This window comes from Pteronotus mesoamericanus, unplaced genomic scaffold (genome assembly GCF_021234165.1).
Source record: "Pteronotus mesoamericanus isolate MK-2021 breed Mesoamerican mustached bat unplaced genomic scaffold, CSHL_Meso_final contig_69, whole genome shotgun sequence".
Classification (NCBI taxonomy): domain Eukaryota; kingdom Metazoa; phylum Chordata; class Mammalia; order Chiroptera; family Mormoopidae; genus Pteronotus; species Pteronotus mesoamericanus.
Window position 1 is genome coordinate 3,266,024 of NW_026555237.1, and position 26,484 is coordinate 3,292,507.

At 41.0% G+C, this 26,484-nt stretch overlaps 1 protein-coding gene and 1 long non-coding RNA gene across 2 annotated transcripts in view; both read left to right on the top strand.

Annotated features, from left to right (window-relative positions):
* LOC129077789 (uncharacterized) overlaps positions 1-16,031 on the top strand; it is a 36,388-nt gene extending 20,357 nt beyond the window's left edge. The window contains exon 3 of the mRNA XM_054582351.1: positions 15,654-16,031. Coding sequence (XP_054438326.1) covers positions 15,654-15,790 — 137 coding nt within the window. The 3' untranslated portion in view covers positions 15,791-16,031. The remainder of the gene's footprint in view (positions 1-15,653) is intronic.
* LOC129077772 (uncharacterized) lies at positions 620-14,865 on the top strand. The gene is made up of 2 exons (XR_008529906.1): positions 620-941; positions 14,796-14,865. It is a non-coding gene; the product is annotated as an uncharacterized LOC129077772 (long non-coding RNA).
* Positions 16,032-26,484: the final 10,453 nt, after the last annotated feature.

Consider the following 26,484-nt stretch of genomic DNA (forward strand, 5'->3'; position numbering starts at 1 on the left):
CAGGAAGGGAAGAGGTACTTGAGCCTGAGGGGTGAGGGAGGTGCTTGGGGCCTGACTGCTGATCTGAGCCTTCCTCGCAGCCTGGCCTTTCTGCTCAGGGAAGGAGAAAGGGTCCTGCCGCTGAGCATGTTCTTTCATTTTGGGGTTGTCATCATCATTCCAGGCCTTCAGTGGGTGGCAAAATTGAGTCACAGGGGGCCTGAGCTGGCAGGGAATCAGTTCTGCAAATTTGTAACTGCATTTGTCTTTTCTCCCAGTGCCGGTCCTTCACACGCTGAGCCCAGTGTGGCTGACTGAGACCAGGACACCAGAGTCCCTACTCCACTCCTGCCCTTCCCAGGCACTTCAACAATGGTTGCACCAGCTTGGTGACTAATAAGCAGTAATCAAGAGAGCTATCCCAGGAAAAGAGGGTAGTTGTGACAAAGCATACCTTGAGCCATGGTCACTGGAGAACTGCTGCTGCTGCCAGGCCCCATGGTCCGCTCTAGAGAGCCCTCCTCAGGCTGCACTCCCCCCAGCGCCCTCACTGAGATCTGGGTCACAAATGCATGGAGCAAGCCTTGCGTTCCTGCACTGTCACTGGTGAAGAGCCAATGGCCTCTGTCGGTGAGAAACTCTCTCAAAAGTTGGGACGCTTGGTCCCTTCTGGGGATGGACCCTGTGCCAGAGTTGGTTGGACTGTGCCCTGAGGACTCCTTTCCTCTCTGGTGCGCGCTCCACTGTGTCCCCACTGTCTGGTTAGCAAGGCAGATGGAGCCTGGGTGGTTGCACAGGGAGCTCTAAGCCTGCTGGGCCTCAGGATACATCCCGCTGCCAGTGGCTTGAGGCGGACCCTGGATTGCAACCTTGATCTACCAGGCCAGTCGAAGAGGCAGAGTCACCATGTTCTCAAGCCGTTCAGATCCACCTTCAGGTCCTTCCTCCTGCTGCTGCCTGAGGTAAAGGACCCTCTCTCCGTGAGCGCCCCTGTCCTTGGTGCTTTCAGGGAGCCTCCAGGCCCGCAGAAGCAGTGGGCAGAAGCGGTGGAATGGGGAGGCCCTCCCTGTTGCTCTGTCTCCAGCTGCAATGGTGCCATAGCCTTGGCACGTGGAAATGCGCCTTCTCTGGAGACCCCACCGGCTCAGGAGGCTCATTGATTCTTTATCAGGGTTTTAAACATTCATCTTCTGTATTATGCATAGATAGATGAGTCTTATTTATCAAGGGACCTTTAAATTGCAAAGAATATTAAGGGTTAAGTTACAAGGTTGTACTTTCTGAAACTGTAGATCAACCTTAATTTTATATTTTTGTGTAATTTTGTTCTGTCTTCATGGTGTCTCATTCTTCAGATCCTGTCCTTTAATGTTCAGTCCTACATCTTTTTGATTGTTAGGCATGTTTCATATGATGGTCAATCCATAGCTTCCTAAAATCTATTCTTAGCTTGAGTATTCCAAGTTGTCGTTAATACTTGGGAAGTCACCCTTGATTGTTTTTCTTTTTCTCCTGTGTTTAGGGCAAATTTTAGACCTCATTGCTCTTTTCTTAACTACTTCAGTATCCTTTTACTAGATCTACTGTCTCATTCTTTATGCATTGCTGTTTTAGGCTATACATTTAAACATATTATTCCTTTCATTAACCCTTAAAGCCTGAATTTTTTAGGTCTTCATTATGTTCTTTGGACAAACTAATCTAAATATCTGAGTTTTACTCCCTGTACTTCCTCATATACTTATCTGGGAAATCTTCCTATCTCTTGTATATAGAGGACACTGAAACAACAAGAAAACACTTATGTTAATGCTGGACAGTGAGCACCTCAGAACTGATTTTTGCTTGTAGCTATAACTTGAAAATTTGAATAATTTAAAATCTCTGAGTCACCATTGCCAAGAGTCCCAACATTTTTCTCAACCACTTTCTCCTCTCCCTATACTAGTCATATAAAACTGTTACCATTGGTAGTAACTAATTATTAATAATAAAGGAGAACAAAGGGAATTAGACGTTGAGCTTAACAAACTAGGAGCACAAACCTGCTTGCTTAGCCAGGAAGCTACAGCTTCACACCCCAGGGGATTGTAGCATTTCTCTGCTGAGGGGATTAACACTCCTCCTTCCCTCCCCCTCTGGTAGGGAACTGTTAGTGGGTGTTGGGGGAGGTGCTTGATCATAGAGCCTGTTAGTCTCACAAGGGGTTGTGGACCTTTCAAAAGTTGGTGAAAGCTTGGAAAATTGATTGGTTATTTTGAAAAAGCACCTGTCTGTCCCAAACCCAAGGTAATGCAGTCCCAGGAGAACCAGGAAACGTGCTAGTGCTCCCATGCGAGCGCGCGCTCTCTTTCTCACTCTCACTCTTGCTTGGTTACCTGAATTTGTTGGTTCCTATTCTCTCTTGTCAAGCATGTGGGTCTAGCAGCTCCTGGGGCCATGGCAGACTACATACATGGGCTCTAAAGGACTAAGCTGTAATATGAAGCAGAATCTTGACACTGGCTTTTGTTTTGGCCTTGCTGAGGGCGAGATTGGACTTTTTCCTTGGTTGAATGGGTGGAGTTGGGACAGTGGAAACCCAGGGGCTAGGCTCTATTTCTAACCAAATAATCCACATCACAATCTCCCATGCATGGGCCCTTGGAATGCTTTCTTTGTGATCCTGTGGAAGAGCCTAATTTCCACCCACAGCAAAACCACTTCCCCAGTCCTAAAACATCAAATGCATCAAATATGTTGTCCCTTTGTGTTTTCACAGCCAAAACTGTCCTCTCTCTACTCCTACCCTATCATTTTTCTTGAAGCCTCTTAATCTTTTAATATGCCAGTTTTTTATTGCATGAGGCCTTCCTTGAATCTATTTTTGTTCCAGCTCTTTTACAGTGAAATGAGATTATTTACATAAGTGGTTTTCCTGCTTTACTCTAAGCTCCTAGAAAAAGGAGACTGTTTAGTTTTTATCGTATCAGGGCCTGACTTATAAGTGTAAATGTGTTGCTCTGTGGGAGGTGGGGGGAGGTGTGGAGAGCTGCTCTGGTCGCTGCTAGTCCTGATCCACACTGCTGTGTTGGGGGGATGGAGCTTGCTGCGGCAGCGCGGCGTTCCCTGAATCTGAGGGAAATTGTCCAAGGCCAGCTGAGGTGGGAGCAGGGCTCTGAATTCTGCAGAGCCCCTTCGGGGGTTGTCATGGATGAAGGAAGTGAACACAAATCCTCGCAAACACTTCTCTTGTTTGCCGGGAGAGTGGATGTGGGCACTTTCCTCTTAGTGGAGAAGCCCCATGGCACCTCCCTCTAGAGGGGAAGGACCTGAGTCCCTTTGTCCAAAGGCTTTTATTGAAAAGCTTATCAGTGGGACTAGGTTAACAGGAATGCACAGGTTATCTCATTAAACCCATTGCTTAATTTTCACAGATGTTTTGAAGAAAACAAATGGCAGGAACACACCAATTTACGTGGGTCCAAGAGGAGACTTGTAAACAAGAGAGATGACTAAACTTGAGAGCTTAGTAAACATAAGAGTGCCCAAGGGTATAGGGGTAGGGTCTGTGAATGATGTAAATTTCCTTCCCAGCATGAGGTGGCTAGAGCTTTGAGGGAAGAACAAAGCACACTTTAAAGAATTTACTTTTAGGCCTGATATCCCAGGTAACTTCCAGATCTGGTTTAGGGCTGATTCCTGTGTTGTTTCAAGCCTAACCAGGCAGGGGGAGGGAGCCGCCAAGAGACAAGGAGACTGCTTTCTGCTAGAATGAGGACTCCAGCCACGTCCAAGCCGAGCCTACAGGTGTGGGCCCTTTTGCCCTTTCTCTGTGTCCCCCAATTTCTTGTCTGCTGCCAATAATCGATTGGAATATGCCTTAGCCGGAGGTAACTTACTCGTCCTTGATTAACCAATCCTCCATGGCAAGGCAGAGAGGCATGAGGTATGCCCCTGCTAGGGGGGACAGGCCAAGTCTCCTCTGGAGCCTGTTTTTCCAAGGCCTTCTGATTATTTCCAGCCTTGGGACCCTCCAGCCTGTCTGCAGGGTTACAGTTCCTGAAACCAGATAGGGTGTTTCCCAACATAAGTGTTCCCCCATGATTGGTGTGACACGGTTGGGTCTTGTCCTGCAAAGCAAAAGGTCACCAGTTCGATTCCCAATCAGGGCACATGCCTAGGTTGCTGTTCTGGTCCCTGGTCAGGGTGTGTGCGAGAGGCAACAGGTTTTCTCTCTCACATCCATGTTTCTCTCTCTCTCTCTCTCTCTCTCTCTCTCTCTCTCTCTCTCCCCCTCCCTCCCCCCTCCTCCCTTCCTTGCTCTCTAAAAATAAATAAATAAATACAAAATAAACGTAGCTGTTCCATAATGTTAAGTTAATGTCCTATATGCCATTTGATGTATCTGTTACATGTCAGAAACAGGTGAGTAGTCTCCTTCAGAGGATTCATTTCAATTGAAAGTTAACTTTTTACTATTCTCGAATTCCTAAAATGGTTGGATTGAAGTTGCTTCTGTACTATTTATAAAGGAAGCAGATAGATGTTTTAGGCTTTCAGGAAACTATAAACTTTTAGTTATAAACTTTAAAAAAGGTGTACATAATTGATATGTTAATTCCAACACGCCATTACCAATCCCTGAAGTGGCCTTAATTATTAGACTAGTATTAGTTGTTTTATTATAATCCTATAAAATACTGTGTGTAATTTGAGTATAAAATGACATTTAAAATTCTATAGCCTTTTTTTTTTTTTTTTTTTTTTTACTAATCTGGCTGCTTTTTTATATGATAGTTTCTCAGATTCTCTTACATCCATACCCTACTACTTAATTAGATTTTATAGTTTCACTTTCTGTAGTAGATTAGGCAGAATAGTCTGTTGGCTTTGGATTTAGGGGTTGTTTTTTTTTTTGCATGTCTGTTTTCTAAATATAACTGTGTAGTCATTCAGGTTTGTTTCAAGAAATTATTTTTTAAAGTATATTTTATTGATTATGATATTACTGTTTTCCCATTATTTTTCTCCCCTTTATTCCCCTCCTCCCTGCACCTCCACACCCTCCAGCATTCCCCCCTCTTAGTTCATATCCATGGATCATACATATAAGTTCTTTGGCTTCTCCATTTCCTATACTATTCTTAACCTCCCCCTGTCTATTTTATACCTCCCAATTATACTTATTCCTTGTACCTTTTCTCCCCCTCCCCCAACCCTATCCCTACTGATATCCCTCTATGTGATCTCCATTTCTGTGATTTTGTTCCTGTTCTAGTTGTTTGCTTTGTTTGTTTTGGTTCAGTTGTTGATAGTTGTGAGTTTATTGTCATTTTACTATTCATAGTTTGATCTTTTTCTTAGGTAAGCCCCTTTAACATTTCATATAATAAGGGCTTGGTGATGATGAATTCCTTGAACTTCACCTTATCTGGGAGGCACTTTATCTGCCCTTCCATTCTAAATGATAGCTTTGCTGGATAGAGTCATCTTGGATGTAGGTCCTTACCTTTCATGACTTTGAATACTTCTTTCCAGCCCCTTCTTGCCTGCAAAGTTTCTTTTGAGAAATCAGCTGATAGTCCTCTGGGAACGCCTTTGTAGGTAACTGTCTCTTTTTCTCTTGCTGCTTTTAAGATTCTCTCCTTATCTTTAATCTTGGGTAATGCAATTATGCGTTTTGGTGTGTTCCTCCTTGGATCCAAATTCTCTGAGCTTCCTGGACTTCCATGTCTATTTCCTTCGCCATATTGGGGAAGTTCTCCATTATTTTTTCATATAAGTTTTCACTTTCTTGCTCTTCCTCTCCTCCATCTTGCACCCTTGTGATTCGGATGTTGGAATTTTTAAAGTTGTCCCAGAGGTTCCTAAGCCTCTCCTCATTTTTCTTTATTCTTGTTTCTTCATTCTGTTCTGGTTTAATGTTTGTTTCTTCCTTTTGTTCCAGATCGTTGATTTGAGTCCCAGTTGCCTTCCCTTTACTGTGGTTCCATGTATACTTTCCTTCATTTCACTTTGTGTAGCCTTCAGTTCTTCCTTTATTTTGTGGCCATGCTCAGTCATTTCTGTGAGCATCCTGAGTACCATTGTTTTGAACTCTGCATCTTATAGGTTGGCTTTCTCCTTGTCTCTTAGTTCTTTTTCTGGAGTTTTGATCTGTTCTTTCCTTTGGACCATATTTCTTTTGTCTTGGCACACCTGATACGTTGGAAGGGGCAGGGTCTTAGGTATTCGTCAGGGTTGGACAACCCACTTTGCTACACTGCTTTTGGCACTGTATGTGGGGCAGGGGCCAGAGAGGGAACAGTGTCACTTGCTTGACTGTCTTTCAAGAGACTGGCAGTTACTCTGTTACCACAATCCCCACGGGGTTTTTGTCAGAGGTTCTGAGGCTTTTTTTTCTTGACACTGGAACTCTGAGTTGTGTGGTCTGTCTTGCTCCCCATTTGTTCCTCCTGGTTTATCTGCTTGAGAATGTGAGACCACTCAGTCCACCAGCCACCACCTTGCTCACCTCCTCTCCATTCCGGCTTCCTGTCTGCTCCTCTTACCTGACTGGATGAATTCTTCTTTAACTCCTTGGTTGTTGGACTCCCATACAGTTTGATTTTCTGGTAGTTCTGGTTGTTTTTTTTTTTTTTAAATTGGTTGTTTCCTTCTTTTGTTTGTGCGAGGAGGCAAAGCGTTATCATCTACACCTCCATTTCTCTTTTTTTTTAATGCTTACTGAGGACATTCTTTTAATTGCTTTTTTAGAGAGAGGGGAAGGAAAAGAGGGAAACATCGATGTGAGAGAGAAGCATCAATTGGTTGCCTCCTGTCATGCTTGGACCAGGGATCTAATCTACAACCTAGGCATGGGCCCTGAGCTGGGAATTGAACCTGCAACCTTTCAGTGCACTGGATGACACTCCAATCAATCAAGCCACACTGGCCAGGGCTCTGCAATGGTATTTGCAGAAATACAACTGGTAATTTCTCATCTTACCTAATGTCAATTGGTCCATGCAAACTATAATAATTGGAAAGCTGGGCATTTTAGTATTTTAAAGAAATGGGTTAAAAATTCACTCACACTTACACAAGGGATATTTTCAAACCGATTAGGATATTTTACTTCGAAGTTTAAACTAATGGTTATATGAGTATTTATAGCTTTTGGCAACAAAAACCACGTAACACTGAAAACATTTCCCAAATATACACTTTCAAAATGTTTACTTCAGAAGGCTTACTCATGGATTATTTGTCACTTTTACTTTGAAGGAACAGCTTAGTTTGTTTTTTTGTTTTTCTGTTTTTAGTCTAACGCTCTCCCAACTGAGCTATTTCAGTGGCGCTGTATATATATTATTTTTTAAATACCTACTGCATAAACTGCATACCACCACTTGTCATCATAAAGCAGGTCAGCAAATTTGGAACATTTGTCTTTTTGTAAAGAGCAATGCATAACCAATCTTTGAGTTCAGTAACAAGTATTTCATCTTCAGATAAAATCTTTATGTGGGAATCAGAAAATCTTTATGTGGGAAAGATTTTCCAGCTCACACTCCATCTCATTCTGAAAAACTGTAAATATTTTATGATTTAAAATAACATACTCTAAACCACTTAGTTGGTCAAATATAAATGGTAATTAATTGAAATCTAAAGCAAATGAAGGACCCAAGTAACCACTGTCAGTGTTTTTATCTTGTAACTCCCAGTTTACTTCAGGATACCTCAAGTGCCTTATCAACATTGTGGTCATGTGACATGTGGACTGATTGAAGGCATTAATGTCAATCCAAATCTTAAATATTAGTAAATTTTAATTTATTTTTTATAATAAAAAAGTTTAATGTAAGTAGAAGTTCTAGTATTTTTTTTTCACTGCCAATTAACTTGTTGTGTCCTTTGCTTTGGAGACCCATTTCATGAAGTTGTCGATTTACTGTTCTGTTCAAAATCATCAGAATGGTTGGGTCATCAGCTTAGCCAATAGTTTTATATACCAGCTCTAAGATAGTTTTTCAATATCTCTTTTCTGTTGAGTGTTTTAAATAAGGGTCTACTTGTCCCTCCTTACTACTTCATTAGATAAAGCATCCCTGTATACAGGGTGGGGCAAAAGTAAGTTTACAGTTCATATGGAAAAAAGACTTGCAGGTTATGATTATTACAGTAGTTTTATTAACTGTGTTTTGCATTTTATAACTGGAAGCTTACTTTCACCCCACCCTGTATTTTTTAATTTAATCTCTATTTTTTTCTATTACCATTTAGTACCCTTATACACCCTTCCCTGATGGGAACCCCACGTTGAGTGACAGATGAGGGGGCCGCACATTAGGCGCCAGATGATGGGGGTACCCTGTTCCCTCAGAGTCCCACCAGTTGCCGCAAATGGTGAAATAAAATAAGTTGTTCCAGATGCTTCTCAGTCTTCCTGGGAAAGGGGCGATTCCCTCTGGTGGAGAATGCCCTGAGCCTTTCTCTTGAAGTGGCTTTTATTGAGAACGATATGTGCAGGGGTATACAGCATGCATGCAAAGCTCATCAATCAATGTCAAAAAGCTATGATTGAAGGAACACAGAGATTTGTCTCAGGTCAGGGTCTGATAGACAGGGTGGCGCCCATTCGGCCCTGAAACCTGGGAAACTGATCACGTTCTATCCTGGGACCCCAAATATCAGTACTCATTCACTTGAAGGCATTCTTAGCAAAGTAAGTGTCATAGGATTTAATGCATTCCTTTTCCAGGCCTAATTGTCCCTGGGAACCGCCTGATCCAGTTTAGGGCTGTACCTGCCTTTAGTATTGTTTCAAGCCTGAGCCAGATGGGTGGAGCAGAGCAGCCAAGAGATAAGGAGACTTCTTTCAGATGGAATGAGGACTCCAGCCATGACAAAGCCCAGGGGTGAGGGTCTTTTGCCTCTTCCCTGTGTCCCCCAAGTCCTTCCTTGGTGGCCCCTATGCGACTGCGCCTGTCTTAGGTTACCCCTGCCATCGAGGGGTCTTACCCGTCATTGACTAACCAGCCATCCTCCAGGGCCAGGCAGGATGATGTGAGGGAGGCAGAGGCTGTGCCCCTGCCAGGAGGACAGGTTTTGTCTCCTCAGTGGCCTATTTTCCCAAGGCCTCCTCTCTCAGCTCCAGCCATAGGGCCCTCTCGCCTATTGGCAAGACTACAGTCCCTAAAACCAGGCGGGACGGTTCCCAGCAATTAGTGTATCCTTCATTTCTACCTGGATCTTGTTTATGTTGTTGAGGTTCTCACTAAGTTCGTGAGCATCCTTATAACCATTGTTTTGAACTCTGCATCTAGTACAGTTGTCACCAGCATTTTTGGCACCGGGGACCGGTTTCATGGAAGACAATTTTTCCACAGATAGGTGGGGAGGGGGGAAAAGGAGGCAGAGCTCAGGCAGTAAAGTGAGTGAAGCTTCACTCACTCACCTGCCACTCACCTCTGGCTGTGTGGCCTGGTTCCTAATAGGCCACAGACCAGTACTGGCCCACAGCCTGGGAGTCCATACCCTGATTTAGTAGATTACTTGTCTCCATGTTGTTTAGTTCTTTTTCTGGAGTTTTGTTCTTTCATTTGTGTCATGTTTATTTGTTTCCTCATTTTGGTAGCCCCCTGTGTTTATTTCTATGTATTAGATAGAGGTGCTATGTCTCCCAGGCTTGGTAGAGTGGCTTAATGTAGCAGGTGTCCTATAGGGCCCAGTGGCACAGCCTTCCCTATTACCTATGCTGAGTACTCGAGGTGCATCCACTGTCTGGGCTGTGTATAACCTTCTGTTGTAGTTGAATCCTGATTGCTGTTGGCACATCCAGTTTCAGCCATCACCTGTGTTTTGTCCAGAGTCACACAGCATAAGCTACAAAGCAGTCTGCAGATGGTTGTGAACCAAGGAGGGGTGCTGCTAGTGCTGGGCCTGGGGCAACTTAGCAAGAGGGCTTGCTGAAGTGAGATGCTGCTTGTTAGAATTTAAGGAAATCTGAAGCATGGGCCAAGAGAAGCCATTTAAATGGAAAACCCACTGGAAACAGCTTCTGTGGGCCTGAAGGCTGGGTGGACCAAAGCCTCAGGGAATGACCAGGGTGGGGCAAACAATGAGACAGTTTGATGGAGGCCCAGATATTATGCATGTCTACTAGCTTTGTGTCACTGTGGGGAAACAGCTTATCAAAAGAACAGTGGCCTTTCCCAGCACTTCTGTCTGGGAGAAAGCTTTCCTCCAGGTCTTGCCCTGAAGCTGAACAACTTAGTTCCTCCCGATGTGTCTCTGATGCTTTTCAATCTGCTGACCCCACACTGGAGCTCAGAGGGAGTGAATCTGAGTAAGCCCGTTCACAGGCTTTTTAAGAGGCAGGGAGTTCAGCAGTTTCTGTCTTCCACACCCTCAATCTCCATTGATTTTTATAGCCAGAAGTTGCATGGGCTTATCTTCCTGGTGCAGGAACCCTGGGCTGGGGAGGGGGGCCTGGTGTAGGGCTGGGATCCTTTGCTCCTGAGGTATCCCTCCCAACTTTTATCTGCCACATGTGGGTGCGGGACCAGCTCGATCCACATCACTGCCTCTCTTACCAGTCATGATGTAGTTTCTTCTATAATTCCGTAGTTGTAGAACTCTACTCAGCTCAATTTCTGATGGTTCAGAATGATGGTTGCTCTTTAGGGTAGTTATAATTTTGATGTGGTTGTACAGGAGGCAAGTCGTGTTTACCTGTCCTGCCATCGTGACCAGAAGTTTCACATACGCTTTTTATTTTTTACTCTTTTTGATTTACAAATTATGTTTATTCTATTACAGTTGTCTCAGTTTTTCCCCCTTTACCTCCCTCCACCCATTCCACCACCACCCCTTCTCTCACAGTCAGTTCCCACTCTGTTGTCCATGTCCATGGGTCGTTCATACTTGTTCTTTGTTTAGTCCCTTCCCCTTCTTTCCACCATTTTCCTCATTCCCCAACCCCTCTGGCCACTTTCAGTCTGCTCCATGTTTCTGTGCCTGTGGTTTATTTTGCTCGATAGTTTATTCTGTTGAATGGAGTCCACTTATAGGTGAGATCATATGGTAATTGTCTTTCATCAACTGGCTTATTTCACTTAGCTGAATATTCTCCAGTTCCATCCATGTTGTTGCAAAAGGTAGGAGTTCCATCTCTCTCTCTCTTTCTTGAATGCAGATTGATTTTATTTATTTTTTTAGATGTCAAAGTTAATTATAAAATGCTTTAAAAAATTAAAACCATTATAAAGTCTAAGCAATTAAACCAACATGACATCAGCACAGAAATAATCAACTAGATCAATGAAATATAATGAGCATTCTAGAGACAAACATATATATTTAACAATATAATATATGATTAGGTTGATATTTCAAATCAATGGATAAAATAAGGCTTACTCAATAAATAAGGTGCATGGACCACTATTACTTGAAATAAAACAAAGAGCCCTATTTCTCACATGATACAAGCAATATTCAGGTGAGTTAAAAATCAATATGTAGAATCCAAGGAGTTTTAGAAGAAAATAGAACTAATATTTTTCCTGACCTGAAGTAAAATATTCAAACCCATAAGTTACAAAGTAAATATTGACAATATGACTATATTAAACATTTAACTATATGGTAATATATATATATATATATAAAAAGTTAAAGGACAAAGAATAGAATAGGAAAGTATTTACAACACATCTAAAACATGGTTAATAGGTTTTTTTTTTCTTTTTAGGGAAAAAAGTTCTACAAACCTTTAATCAATAAATGGATAAAGAATACCAAAAAGTCATTTAAAGCTTTTTTAAAAAAATAATAGAAATAGGCAAGAAATATACTAAAACAGGTTTCGTTTCAACAAATAGTAAAGGAACAATTAAAATAACATCATTGTCACAATCAGATTAATGAGTATTAAAAATATTGGTAATATCAAGTATTGGCAATTCTGAAAGGAACTGGGTATTCATAAAAACTTTTTCTTCATGTTAAAGCAGTCCCTTTAGCATATTTTGCAGTGCTGGTTTGGTGGAGGTGTGTTCTTTTATCCTTCTTTTGTCTGGGAAATTCCTTATTTCGCCTTCCATTTTAATTGAGAGCCTTGCTGGGTAGAGCAGTCTTGGTTGCAGGTCTTTGCTTTTCATGACTTGGAATATTTCTTGCCACTCCCTTCTGGCTTGAAGGGTTTCTATTGAGAAGTCAGATGCTAGCCTGTTGTGGGGCTCCCTTATATGTTACAACCTCCTTCTCCCTTGCTTGCTTTAGGATTCTCTGTATGTCTTTGATATTTGCCATTTTAATGGTGATGTGTCTTGGAGTGGGCCTCATTGGGTTCCTCTTGAATGGGACCCTCTGTGCTTCCTGACCTTGTTTGACTTTTTCTCTCCTCCAATTAGGGAAGTTTTCCATCATGACTTTTTCAAACAGGTTCTCTATCCCTTCCTCCTCCTCTTCTCCTTCTGGTATCCCTATTATATGGATATTATTACATTTCAGGTTGTCTTGCATTTCCCTCTGTGTCTCTTCATGCTTTGGGGGGCCTTTTTTTTCATTTTCTTGCTCTTTCTGGGAGCTTTTTTCTACCTTGTCCTCCAGCTCGCTGATTCGGTCCTCAGCTTCATCTAGCCTGCTTTGGATTTCTTCTACTGTGTTCCTCAATTCAGAAATTGTATTCTTCATTTCCTCTTGTCTCTTATTGATAGTTTCTATGTCCTTTTCCATGCTGATACAGTTTCCAGTGAGTTCCTCGTAGTTTCCCTGTAGTTTTTGGTAATTCTCTCTGAGTTCACTGAGTTCATTGAGCTTCCTTAGAACTGTTGTTTTGAACTCAATATCCAATAATTTACTTGCCTCTATTTCATTTAGTTCTCTTTCTGGGGATTGCTCCTTTCCCTTTGAGTGGGGCATATTTCTTTGTCTTCCCATTATTTGTGAGACTCTTCTCTTTTGCTTCTGATTCTTAAATTGATCTGTCTTGTTCTCCTGACTTTGTGGTGTGATCTTCTGTGGTTGGAGACCGCTGATTTTACTTTCTGGATCTGCCTCTGATAATGTCAGATGTTGACCCTGTCTGACCTTAGACAGTCTGTTGGAGACTTCCAGTAATCTCCTGTCTGTGGCTGTCTCCTTCAGCTGTTAATCTAGTCTCTCTGCACTCAGCAGACTAATTTAGACAGCTCAGGGCGGGGTGGAGTCCCTCCTGGGGGCGAGGTTATTGGGTCCTCTCCTGCTGCTGCCTTATCGGGAAGGAGTCCGCACTGGGATCCTGCTGGCTACTCTCGGTTCTCTCCCCAAAGCCTCTGTCCCCAGTCTCTCCTCAAGTGTCACCCGATGTCTCTGCGCTCCCTTTAGCCAGGGATCTACTGTATATGGCTGCCACTCTGCACTCAGCAGGTGGCTTTGACAACACAGGGTGGGGTGGAATCCCACCTGGGGGTGGGGCTATTGGGTCCTTTGATGCTCATGCCACTCAAGGAGAGTGGTCTCTGCCCTGAGCAAGATGGCTGCTGCCATGTGGGGGATGAGTCAGCACTGAGATCCCACCGGCTACTCTCTCAGTTCTGTCCCCAAAGCCTCTTTCCCCAGTCTTGCCTCAGGCATCTCTAGCCCAAACTGCCCCCACCTTTGCCAGAGACCAGGGTAAGTGGCAGTTAGATTGCAGTAAAGGCGATTCTTCTGTCTCTGACGTTACAAGGCCCCTCTCTGGCTATTGTTCAGTTGTTTATTCCGGGTGATTTCTGCCCAATTTAGTTGTAATTCCAGGTTGGTCCTGGGAAGAGGTCAGTGTGACTTCCACTCACCCCTACGCCATCTTGATTCTCGTCTTTCTTAAATGCAGATTGATTTTATTTTATTTTGTAAATGTCAGTTAATTATAAAATATTAAAAAATTTAATACCATTATAAAGTCTCAGCAATTAAACTAACATTACACCAGCACAGAAATAATCAAGTAGCTCAGTAAAATATAATGAGCATTCTAGAGACAAGTGTATATATCTAACAATGTACTATATGATTAAGTTGATATTTCAAATCAATCGGTAAAATAAAGCTTATTCAACAAATAAGGTGCATGGATCACTATTACTAGGAATAAAACAAATGTAGAACCCTATTTCACACATTATACAAGAAATATTCAGGTGAGTTAAAAATCAATATGACATAATTTTTAAATTGTGACAGTTTTATTTCTCAAACTTCCAGAGTTTTAATTTTTAAAAAATATTTCATTTATTTTTAGAGAGAGGGTAAAGGAGAGAGAAGAGAGAGAGAGAAACATCAGTGTGTGGTTGCCTCTTATGCACCCCCCCACTGGGGACCTAGCCCGCAACCCAGGCAGGTGCTCTGACTGGGAATCAAACCGCTGACTGTTCAGTTCACAGACAGACACTCAATCCACTGAGCTACACCAGCCAGGGCTAATTTTTTTCTTTTCTACTGCAAGAATGGTATTGGATAAAAGTGGGAGTTGTGGGTATTTATATCTTGTTGAAATTGCAAAGGAGAAGTAATATCTTTCTATAATTATGTTGATAGTGAATTTTTTAAAGGAGTGTGTTAGGTTCTTTTCTCTTTCTGTATAATAGATTGCCACCAACTTAGCATTTTAAAACCACACACAATTATTATTTCATATTTTCATTGGTTGGGAATCTGGACATAGCTTAGCTGGGTCTTTGTTCACGTCTTACAGGCTGCGCTCAAGGTGTCAGCTGGGCTGCATTGTCATTTGGAGTATTAACTGAAAGAATTTGCTTTGAAGCTCATTGAATTTGTTGGCAGAATTTATTTTCTTACAACTGTGTATGTGTTTTCCCATCTAGTTGTTGGCTCTCAGTTGAAGGCTGCCCTTGGGACATAGTGGTGGTCTGCAGTCCTAGGAGGCTTGCTTGGTATGTTTGGACGGCTATAACAAAGTAATATAGACTTAGAAACTACAGAAATTTATTTATCACAGTTCTGGAGGCTGGAAAGTCTAAGACAAAGGCATGGGCAGATTCAATGTCTGGTGAAGGCCTGCTTCCTTATTCATGGAGACTGATCTTGCTGTAGCACATGGGAGAGGGTCAAGGGATCTCTCTTAGGCCTGTTTTACAAGGGCACCAGTCTTAGTCATGGCAGGTTCATCCTCATGATTTAATCATCTCCCAAAGGCCCCACTTCCAAATATAATCACATTGAGCATTAGAATTTAACAAGAATTCGAGTTGGGGAGGACACAAGCATTCAGTGTATAGCAAGGCCATTCAAAGTTCTCGGCCATGTGGGCTTACTCCAGATGACTGCTTACTTTGTAAGGCCAACAAGGAGAATCTCTCACTTCAGGGAGGGCTCAGTCTTCTTTTAAGGGTTCTTACCTGATTAAATCAGCTCACCCAGAATACCCTTTTTGATTAACTCAACAGTAACTGAGTTAATTGCATCTACAAAATTCCTTTACATTTGCCATATTCTAATGGATAGTCACAGATCCCGCCCACACTCTAGGGAAAAGAGTGAAAAGGGTGAGACCACTAAAAGGCAGATATGAGATCATACCAGGGCCTTTTATGCTTCAATTATGTTAAGAAAGTTCTCTTATAATACGGATGTATCTGAGTTTTATCATGAATAAATGCTGAATTTTACACGATGCTTACTTTGCATCCATTGAGATGGTTATTTTTATTATTTATTTTCAGGGAGAAGAGAAGGGAGAGAGAAAGAGAGGAACATCAGTGTGAGAGAGAAACATCAGTTGGTTGCCTCTCGTGCGCCCCCAAAAGGGAACCTGGCCTGCAACCCAGGCATGTGCCCTGACAGGGAATTGAACCAGTGACCTCTTGGTTTGCAGGCTGGCTCTCAGTCCACTGAGCCACACCAGCCAGAGTGAGATGATAATTTTTAAAAAATGTATTAATGTGAATAAAATTACTTGCTCTTGTTAAACCAACCTTGCATTTCTCAGGTAAACTGAACTTGGGGGGGGTGTGTGTGTGTATGTGTATTTCTTTATACATTGCTACTCTTGGTATGCTAATATTTGTTAACTTTTTAAAATCTCTGTTCATGGATTAATAATACAAGGACTTTTTAATACTCTTAACTTTATTTATACTTTGCTAAACATACATGTTTTGTTTGTATTTGAATTTTGTCTTGTTTCTTTTAAAAACAGTAGACATGTTTATAACTTTTGCATGGTATTGTAAATGTTCATATAATTTTACCTACATATTTAACTCATTTCTCCCTCTATTTTCTTCGTACATCTCAGAACTTTTATCTGGGCTAATTTTTCTTCTGTTGGTAGTATACAACCTGTAGAATTTTCATCAGTGAGAACTGCTGGGTAATAAATATCTTTTTAAAAATGTTTTAGTTTGTTCTACTCTTGGCACGTATTTTCACTGCATAGAGAATTCTAGGTTGGCAACTATTGTCTTCGAGCATATGGAAAATGTCATTCTTCTGCCTGTTGACTTCCATAATTGCCATTGAGAACATGGATTTCCAAGTGTTCCTTCTTTGAACATAATCTTCCTGCCCCCCACACCTGTACCCCACAATCTTTGATTATTTTAAGATTTTACTCTTTGTTTTTGGTTCATATATCAGAAACAAAATAATATTTAGAGACTAGGGCTTCTGCAGGGCTGGGCCTTGAGAGTTCATGTTCTCAGAAGTTTGCAGTGTCTTATTCTATGCCATGTGATTTTGACAACTTTTTTTTTCTTTCTATACTCTAATGATTCATGGCAAACACTTTATATCTTAGGCAATGTGAAATTTTGACATTGGTGAATCACTGTAATTATGGCCACTTTCACCACAGGGAAGAAGTGTCTGTTGTTATGGAGTCAGTGTGACAGATACTGTTCTCATGCCAATGGTGGGTGGTCATGGTGCCTAGCAGGGGCTGGCTTCAGAATTTAGATTACTACAATTTTATATTAAGCTACACTGGATTTTAACAAGACTCGCAGGGTCTCTGCAGACAGTGGGCCATCAGGGCCTAAGTAACAAGTACAGTTGAGGTAAGGATTCATTTATAAGGAGAGGAGCATCTTGGTTGGGGATAATTCTTTGCTGCTTGTACAATTTGAAATTTCAGCCAGGCCTGCAGGCCAGGAATTTAGTGCAGCCAAATTCCATGTATGAGCTTCAGGGCTAGTGTGTAAGTGAACTTTAAAATGTGTGTATAGATGCGGGTGGGCTGCTCCCTTTTTAGGCTGTTTTGAACTGAATTCAGAGCCAAGGGAGGACTCAATGGAGGGGTCAACCCATGGATTCACATGGTTTATAAAGAGACTTTTAAGAGTCATTGCCTACTTTGTGTTTGCAAGTTGGCTAAAGATTTGTTAATTTAGGTAAACTCTAAGTTTGTGTTTAGGCGCCTGAGACCTAAACTGGCTTTAACATAGAAGGATGGTAGAACTTCACTAAAAAAAATGGACATTACTATAAAGAACAACATGACACATTCTTGGGTTGAGATGGAAAAACACCTCAATGAAGATATTTCAAACCCAAAGCCCCAAAAAGCAATTCAGAAAGTGTTAGGGAATCAGCTTTGCAATGAGAAACCAGAGTGGTTTGAAAAATGTGCTTCAACTTTGCTCTAAGAATAAGTGCAATAGATTAATAAGAAGAAAGCAATAAAGAAATTCAGGTTGATTTAGCTGGAGGACTCAACAGATTTCCTCATGAGAAAGATTATTTTGAGGTTGAGACTCACCAGATGTAAGTAAGGTCAGGATAGACAGATGTGGATAAAGCACCTGCTCTTAAAGAGAGTTTCAGAGAACAGGTATGTTGTCATTGTTACCAGATCAGAAAGAGTAACAGCCCCATAAAATTTAGAGAGGAGGGGAAGCAGGATATCAGCTAACTGGAGTGATCCCTACAGGATGTGTCTGAAAGCTGCAGAAAGACTCCCTAAAGAGAGCAAGGACCCTCCAATCAAATACTGGGACAACAATATGAATTAGCTACAGAATATCAGGACCAGTTTGAAAGGAGAAGGCAGGTAAGATCAATGTAAAAACTCAAAAAATTAACCAGTGATTTTTAAGATGGCCACTTATTGTGTGCTATACCCTGGGAAAAAATGCTCAAGAAATTATGGTTAATATTTAGGAAAGACACAGAAAAGATGAGCTATATGGGAGGGAGGGTAGAAGCAAAGGCTATAATATCTAACCCAGGAAAGTTGAATGTGGACAAAATTTGTTTAAATAGCAGGTGCTTTTGGCAGACCCAGAACTTTTATGTTTTTACATATCTCACTGTGAAAAACTGTATAAAATAAAATCCAAAGGAATATATTAGAGAAAATATCTAAAGCAAAGATCAGTGGGAAAGAAAAAGAAATTACTCAGTTTTATCAAAGAGCAAAGTCCTACTTGGTAGTGAAGGAAAGAAGCCTCTGAAGTAGGTTAATCATCTAAGTCCTCCTGAAACTACTCATAGAGAAAACAGCAATACAGGCATCTAGCACAAGGATGCAGCGGACAGAAGTGATATACAGAGCCAATTAACACCCTAAACCTGGGGGGAAAACAGCCTTGAGTAGTAATGAAACCGAAGGCCACTAGGGGCACAGTTCATCAAAAGCAACTTCATTTCAGAACTTGCTGTGTTTCTCCCTAAAAAAGTTCTAAGGATAAAGAGGGCAGGGGAACATTCCCTGGCAGGCAGGTTTCCCAGGCTTAGGAAATTCTACAGTGAGTCGCAGCAACCATTGTGGCTCAGGGCCAAGAATACTGGTTCATGGGAGAGAGTGGAGACTATGTCACCAGGTGTAGCACACATGCAATGCAGCATTACTGTGCCTGAAAGAGTGCACTCAGTGGAGTAGTCAAAACTGAGACACTGAGCCCTGGCTGGTGTGGCTCAGTGGATTGAGTGTGGGCCTGCGAACCAAAGTGTTGCTGGTTTAATTCCCCGTCAGGGCACATGCCTGGGTTGCAGGTCAGCTCCCCCAGTAGGGGGTGCACGAGAGGCAGCCACACACTAATGTTTCTCTTCCTCTCTTTCTTCCTCTCTTCCCTTCTCTCTAAAAATAAATAAAATTAAAAAAAACAAAAAACTGAGACCCTGAAGATGCTGAGTGGGACGAACTTCTCAGTTAAAACCTGATACCTGGGGCTGCTTCCATTGCAAACTTTAAAGACTAAAGTGCAGGAATATCTTACATGACAATCTCTGGGGGAAAAAAAGATGAGTGAATTCCAGCCCCTAATACATCTTGGTTCCACATATATACTAAATCCCACAGTGCCACATTTAACCTCTCATGAGAGTTTTCTCCCAATTGCTTTATAAAAACATATAAAAGTCACTGTTTGAAAGTATATAAATCAGTGATTTCTAGTCCATTAACTATGTTGTAATACCTTCACCACTATCTAATTCCAGAATATTTCCATCACCAAAAAGAAACCCTGTTCTTATAAGCAGTCAGTCCCAATTCTCCCCTCCCCATCCCTGGCCAGCACGTATCCATTTTTTTCTTGTATGGATTTGCCTGTTCTGGGCATTTCACATAAACGGAATCATATTGTACATTGTATGGCCTTTTTTTACTGGCTTCTTTCGCTTAGCAGGATTTTGTCAAGGTTCATCCATATTGTTTCATGTAGCATTCCTCATTTTTTAGTAGAGCTAAGTAATAATGTTCCATTGGATGGCTCTTCAACATTTGTGTATCCATTTATCAATTCATGGGCATAAATTGTTTCCATTTTTGGCTATTATGCCCAATACTTCTATGAACATTCCTGTAAAATTCTAATTGGTTTTCAGGATAATGATCAATGACTCCAGACAAACATCACAGGGTGACCAGTATACTGGTAAAGTTGAAACCATTATTTATTTTTTAGATACTGCTGAGTTTTCTATTATGGTCCTTGACAACATTAAGTATTGGCTTTTGGAACATAGTTATATTTGTGATAACTATAACAGAAGCTGGGGATTGCTTAATTTTCTAAAAATGTATAGGTATAGAAAACAATTGCTGTATAATTTTTGATGCTTTGAATCCTTACACATAAGGCCCCTTAAGCTGCTCAGCAGCGAACAAACAGTTTCAATATCCTGTGCTCACCTGCTCCAGAAAGACCACAGCTGCGGAAAGAACCGAGACACAGACAATCATTTCACTGAAGCTGAGCAGAATGAGAAGTGGTAAAGGGTGATTTTAGTCTAAGTTAAGGACATCAGGACTTTTTTAACACTTTAACCTTTTTGGACTTTAACAGATTTTGGATTTTAACTTTTCAAGATTTTAATCTTTTAACTATAGCACTAGGAAATTAATGAGAGGGGTTATACTTAATTTTGGAGCATGGCTAGATGTTTACATAGTTTTAGGAATATTTTCATTAAAGTTGGAATATTTAACTTTAATAGCTTAATGTTATTTAGTCTTATTACAGAAACTCTTGAGAGGCTACCTTGGGAAATACTGCTGGACACAATTGGAATAGGAAATGTCTTTGAATTCAGAATCTAATTCTTCCAGCAAAAAGGAAGGTCCAAGAAAGTCCCAGAAAGATCAACTAATTAGAATGGAAGGGCGGTTGTTTTTTCATGACATATTTTCTTCACTATGGTGAAGATATACACTATAGCTGTATACTAATGGTGCCTCATGTAACTTTTTGAGGATATGTAATCAAACAGTGACCCACATTTAGAATACATTTTTTAAAAAGCAGTGCAAGATAACTTCTATTCAAAGGTAAGGGGAAAATACAGGAAATTTTTACCTCTTACTCATATGGGAGATGAAAAGTTTCTTTTGCTGTAGATTTTCTAAACTGGTAGATTACAAAACCATTAAAATGTGAAAAAAAAACCAAACCCAAATGACTGGATATTATAGCTGAATCTTTGCTATTTCCATTGCCAGGTGTGTAAGAATTGGGCACTAAGTGTTTTCTCCTTGGGCCAAAGTGGAAGATAAAGTTAACAGTGTGGGTCTTGAGGTTTTTACTTCCTGCACCAGAAAGACTTTCGGGACCCAGTATGCCCCTTCTGACACCTGAACTGTACACACTATGTGGGGTTTTTCAGAATTCCCCCCATTTGCTGCTACTGAGTATATCCTCCTGTACAGTGACAATTACTTTCTAATTCCTGGGGTTGTATCTTAACTTGGTGCAAGGTTTGTGGTATAAGATTGGACCTGTTTCTAGCTTTTGCATGGAAGACAGCCTCCTCACTGTTTAACTTTTTTGAGGGGGTCTTGTTATTTATACCCATAGAAAACAGGTTCTTAAGCAGGTCAGTATTCACATATGTGATTAAGAATTCAACCAAACAAGCATGGCAGGTCCTAAAACCAAACAATGATATTTCAGGTACAAATAACCAGGCAGAAGTGAAGTCAGCAGCATTTCAGCCAGCACATGCACAGATCTTCCAGAAACTCACCTGGATCCCCCAATTGTGGTCACTTCGAGTAGGAGCAGGAGGAAATAATCATTGCATGCCTTCATCCAATCAGCGGGGGCTGGACAGTTCTCTTTTTCTGAAGAAATCTCCAATTCTAGTGCCTGTGTTTGGATGAAGTTCCCTCTGCCTCCTCAAGACAAGTGCCAACTGACAATGCCCCAGGCCAGGCCTGACATTGCAGGATGGGCCTGTGACAAAAGAAGGTCTTGTCACCTGCATGCCAGAGTCCCAGACCAGCTGAGGGGAGTGTTTTTCCCAGGGATCCAGGGAGCACAGGCCTCCCCTCCTTCCTCATCTCTGGGCAGAGCTGCTCTAGACACCTGTTTTTATTTTGTAAATTCACCTAAACCACTTTTTTAAAAAAAAATTGTTCATGTACAGTTGTCTCTACTTTCCCCCCATGAAAGAGATTTTAACAATCTGTATTTACATGGCAATTTTATCTTGTAGTATCTAGTTTTAAAAGTGTTTTAGCCTCTCCTTTTTAAAAATGTCTGGCATATTCGACCTGCTAGGTACTGATGAAGAATGCCATAAATATTAAATGTGATCTCTAGATTTCTTAAAGCTGGAGAAAAAATTCTGTGAAAAAAAAAAAATTCATCTAAACATCCAATCTAGCAGGGTAGGGAAGCTCACCTAACTTTTTTTCAAAGTGGATTAAATGAAATGTTGCATGATCAGAGCATAACATTCTATCTGGTGACTGTCCAACAAGTGTTGGCTTTAAAATTTATTATTTTATTCTCCTCAGCCACATATAATCATTGCACATGATTTTACCCTGTGCTTATGTAACATCTTCTTGCTCTCTTTCTCTCCTTTCCCTGGCTCTTTTTTTCTTTCTTTACTACTTTTATTGTCATCCTTCCTATCAATAATTCCACCAGGCAAGTATTGCAAATTTGTAAATTAATTTTTTATTCTGTAGAATAAGGAATAAAAAAACAGGAAGTATTTCTTGTTAAATATTGAGGTGTATTATTAAATTTAAGGAATCACTTGGTGTTTTCTCTTGGTCTAGTTTACAAAATGTGGGGCATTGATGATGACACCTTGGCTTATGCTCCTCTTATTTGCTCAGTTAGAAGTTTTTGGAAAGTATGTTTGCTACCCCTTTCTACAACACTGTGTTTCTTGGAAGTAAAGCTGCACTTATATGGACTCTTAAAAATCAAGTCACATGCTGTTTCTGGTATGTGGACCATCTCCCAAAGACACTTGCTGATTACCATGTCAATGCCTAAAAAATGTTTTAGAGCTTTTCCCCATGAATACATTACCTTAGCATTCAGAATTAAGACCTTAATATTTTTTCAGGGAATTGGAATTTCTTGGCTGAAACAATGAATCTGATTTTCAAGGAAGTGTCTGCACATGAACAATATTCTAAAGGAGTAAAGAGGTTTTATTTGGGTGTTTGAGAACTTTGAGGGAAGGAGTTATTTAAGGTGGGCCTGAATTTGGCAATGAGTCCTTAATACATTAAAAAAGTGAGATAGAAAGAACTGGAGGCTTCTGGCCAATATTGAGGAATAAGTAGGTACACTTTGCTTCCTTGAACAACCAAAAGAAAGATAACAACCAATTTGAAAACAAAAAACAACTAGAACTGACAGAAAATTGAACTGTATGGAAGTCCAAAAACCATGGAGTTAAAGAAGAAAAGTTCATCCAGGCTGGTAGGAGGGGCAGAGATGGACAGCTAGGGTGAAGAGGATGGCAGCAAGGTGGCAGCTGGTGGACCAGAAGATCCCACATTCGAGTGTGGATAGGCTGGGAGAAACAACTGGGGAGCGAAACCCTGCGACCCAGGGTTCCAGTGCAGAGAAATAAAGCCTCAAAACCTTTGACTGTAAAAACCTGTGGGATGTGGTGGTGGGAGAAACTCCCAGTCTCACAGGAGAGTCCACTTGAGGGGCCCACAGGGTCCTAAAACATACACAAGCCCACCCACCTGGGAATCAGCACCAGGAAAGCCCCTGAAAGTGCACAGTCTGCTTGTGGGAAGCAGGGGAAGTGACTGAAAACAGGGCAAAGGCCAATCATGCAGCACTATTCCCTCTCTGACCCCTCTGCCACATACAACACCACAATACAAGGTAGTGAAGTGGGCTGCCCCACCCTGGCGAATACTTAAGACTCTGCCCCTTCCAATGTAACAGATGTGCCAAGACAAAGAAATATGGCCCAAAAGAAAGAACAGAAAACTCCAAAAACTCCAGAAAAAGAACCAAGTAATGAGAAGATAGCCAACCTATCAGATGCAGAGTTCAAAACACTGGTAATCAGGATGCTCACAGAAATGGTTGAGTAGGGTCACAAAATGGAGGAAAAAGTGTAGGTTATGCCAAGTGAAATAAAGAAAAATATATAGGGAACCAAGAGTGAGGAGAACGGAACCAGGACTCAAATCAATGATTTGGAAGAAAAGAAAGAAACATTGAGCCAGAACAGAAGAAACAAGAATCCAAAAACATCAGGAGAGGTTTAGGAATCTCTCCTAATGTTTTAAGACATTTAAGTTGGGACAACTTTAAATGTTCTGACATCCAAATCATAGGGGTGCCAGAAGGAGAAGAGGAAGAGCAAGAAATCGAAAACTTATTTGAACAAATAATAAAAGAAAACTTCCCCAATTTGGCAAAGGAAATACACATACAAGTCTGGGAAGCTCAGAAAGTCCCAAAGAAATTGGACTCTAGGAGGATCACACCAAGACACTTCATAATTACGTTACCCAAGATTAAAGACAAGGAGAGAATCTTAAAAGCAGCAAGAGAAAAGAAGACAGTTATCTATAAAGGAGTTCCCATAAGACTATCAGCTGTTTTCTCAAAAGAACACTTACAGGCAAGAAGGGACTGGAAAGTAGTATTCAAAGTCATGAAAAGCAAGGACCTATATCCAAGATTACCCTATTCGGCAAAGCTATCATTTAGAATGGAAGGGCAGATAAAGTGCTTCCCAGATAAGGTGAAGTTCAAAGTTCATCATCACTAAGCCCTTATGTGAAATGTTAAAAGGACTTATCTAAGAAAAAAAGATCAAAATTATGGACAGTAAAATGACAACAAACAAAACTATCAACAACTGAACCTAACAAAAACAACAGCAATGAAAAAACAGAAACAAACTAAGCAAATAAGTAGAACAGGAACAGAATCCCAGAAATGGAGATCAGAGGGGAGGGGGTTGGGGGGAGAAAGGGGGAAAAGGTACAGGGAATAAGAAGTATAAATAGTATGTACAAAACTATTAGTAGGGAGGTTAAGAATAGTATAGGAAATGAAGACAAAGAACTTATATGTACAACCCATGGACATGAACCAATGCGGGGAGGAATGCCAGAGGAGGAGAGTGTGCAGGGTGGAGGGGGATAAAGGGGAGAAAAGAAGAATGGGACAACTGTAAAAGCTTAATAAAATATACTTTTAAAAAAGACAAAATTTTTAGTCTTCTCTATAACCACAAGATGGCATCAATTTTCCATTTTTTAAGTTTGGCACAAGGCTATTTTTGAGCTTCTACATTTGTTTTTCAAGAGTACGAGGTGTTGGTGAAATTTGGTCTCAAATATGAAATCACAGACTATAAAATTGGGGTCACTACCTTAAATAAGAAACCACAGGTGGGATAAGATTTGTGATTTGCCCTTGCTGGTTTGGCTCGCTGCATTGAGTGCCAGCCCGTGAGCCAAAGGGTCGCTGGTTCTATTCCCAGCACATGCCTGGGTTGTGGGCCAGGTCCCTAGTAGGGCATGCGTGAGGGGCAAACACACATTGATGTTTCTCTCCCTCCTTCCCTTCTCCTCTCTAAAAATAAATAAAATCTTTAAAAAAATTATCTAAAAAAAATCCCAGATTTACACTGCTTATACCACAGCTTCAAGGTGGAGGGAGTGACTTGAATAAGATGGAATACTGCAGTAATTTTGCTCACAAATCTTAAGTTACAGAGTAAGTTTCAAACAAAAGCCACATATTGGCAATTTTATTAGCCTTAGCTTATGCAAACACATCAGATTGTGTGTGTGTGAGAAAAGGAAAGGACAACACAACTACCATTATCCACAAGCCATTTGGTACAAAGTAATAAATACTAGAAGTCAATTTGCATGTTTCAAATCCAGGTATATGTCCATGTTACCCATTACCTAATTCATTTACAAGCTTGGAAGATCTATAAACAAAGCTAACCGCATTCCACTTAGCCTATAAATGGAATTTGATTCCTCAAAAATAGAATTGGGTTAGACATACTATGATCACATCTTCTGTCATGTAGTTTTTTTAAGGAACTCGGCATTGTGACCTCCTTCTGTGTTGATTTTATAGCCCTGAGACTGACCCCTGGTGAGTGTGAGACAGGGCCTGGCAATGATTAAGCATGTCTATTATAATTTTGTTTTTCACATCAGACACGTGTTAGAACATCTGTTCCAAAGGACTTAAGGCAAAGGTGGAACTTTTCTCATTTAACTGAGGAGTCAACAGGTAGCCTGGCTTCTGGGGCCATTGGATTCTGGCCTTTCATGCTCAACTTCTCCCAGATCATCAGGTCTCTACTTTTATCATTCCCAGCTTAGATATTTTTTCTCCTCAATGGCCAGTCCCTACACTTGTATTTGAGATTTCATCTTTCTGTTCTTTCTCCAGTTCTTTCCAATATTCATAACCCGTTCTCTGTTTTGTAACTTCAGGCTATACTTCTCACTGAATCCCCCCGTTAGCTTTTAAATATGATAAGAGAGTCTCCCATTATAAATAACTGTATTTAGGTCTCTGTACTGCTCCAGCTACCCTACTGCATCTCTTTTCACCACATCCAAGCTCCTTTAAAAACTACTTGGACTCACAGCATCTATTTCCTCATCTCCCACTTACTGGCCAATGCATTCCCATTTAGCCTCTGTTTAGTCTCAATACCTCTCACTGACATCATCTGTTACCTGGGGGTTAAATCTAATGCACACTGTCCAGGCCTCTTTCTTCTTGAACATTTAGCACCATTCAGGGCAGTAGGCCACTGGCTCCCCTTTGAACTGCTCTCTCTCTTGTCTCCTAT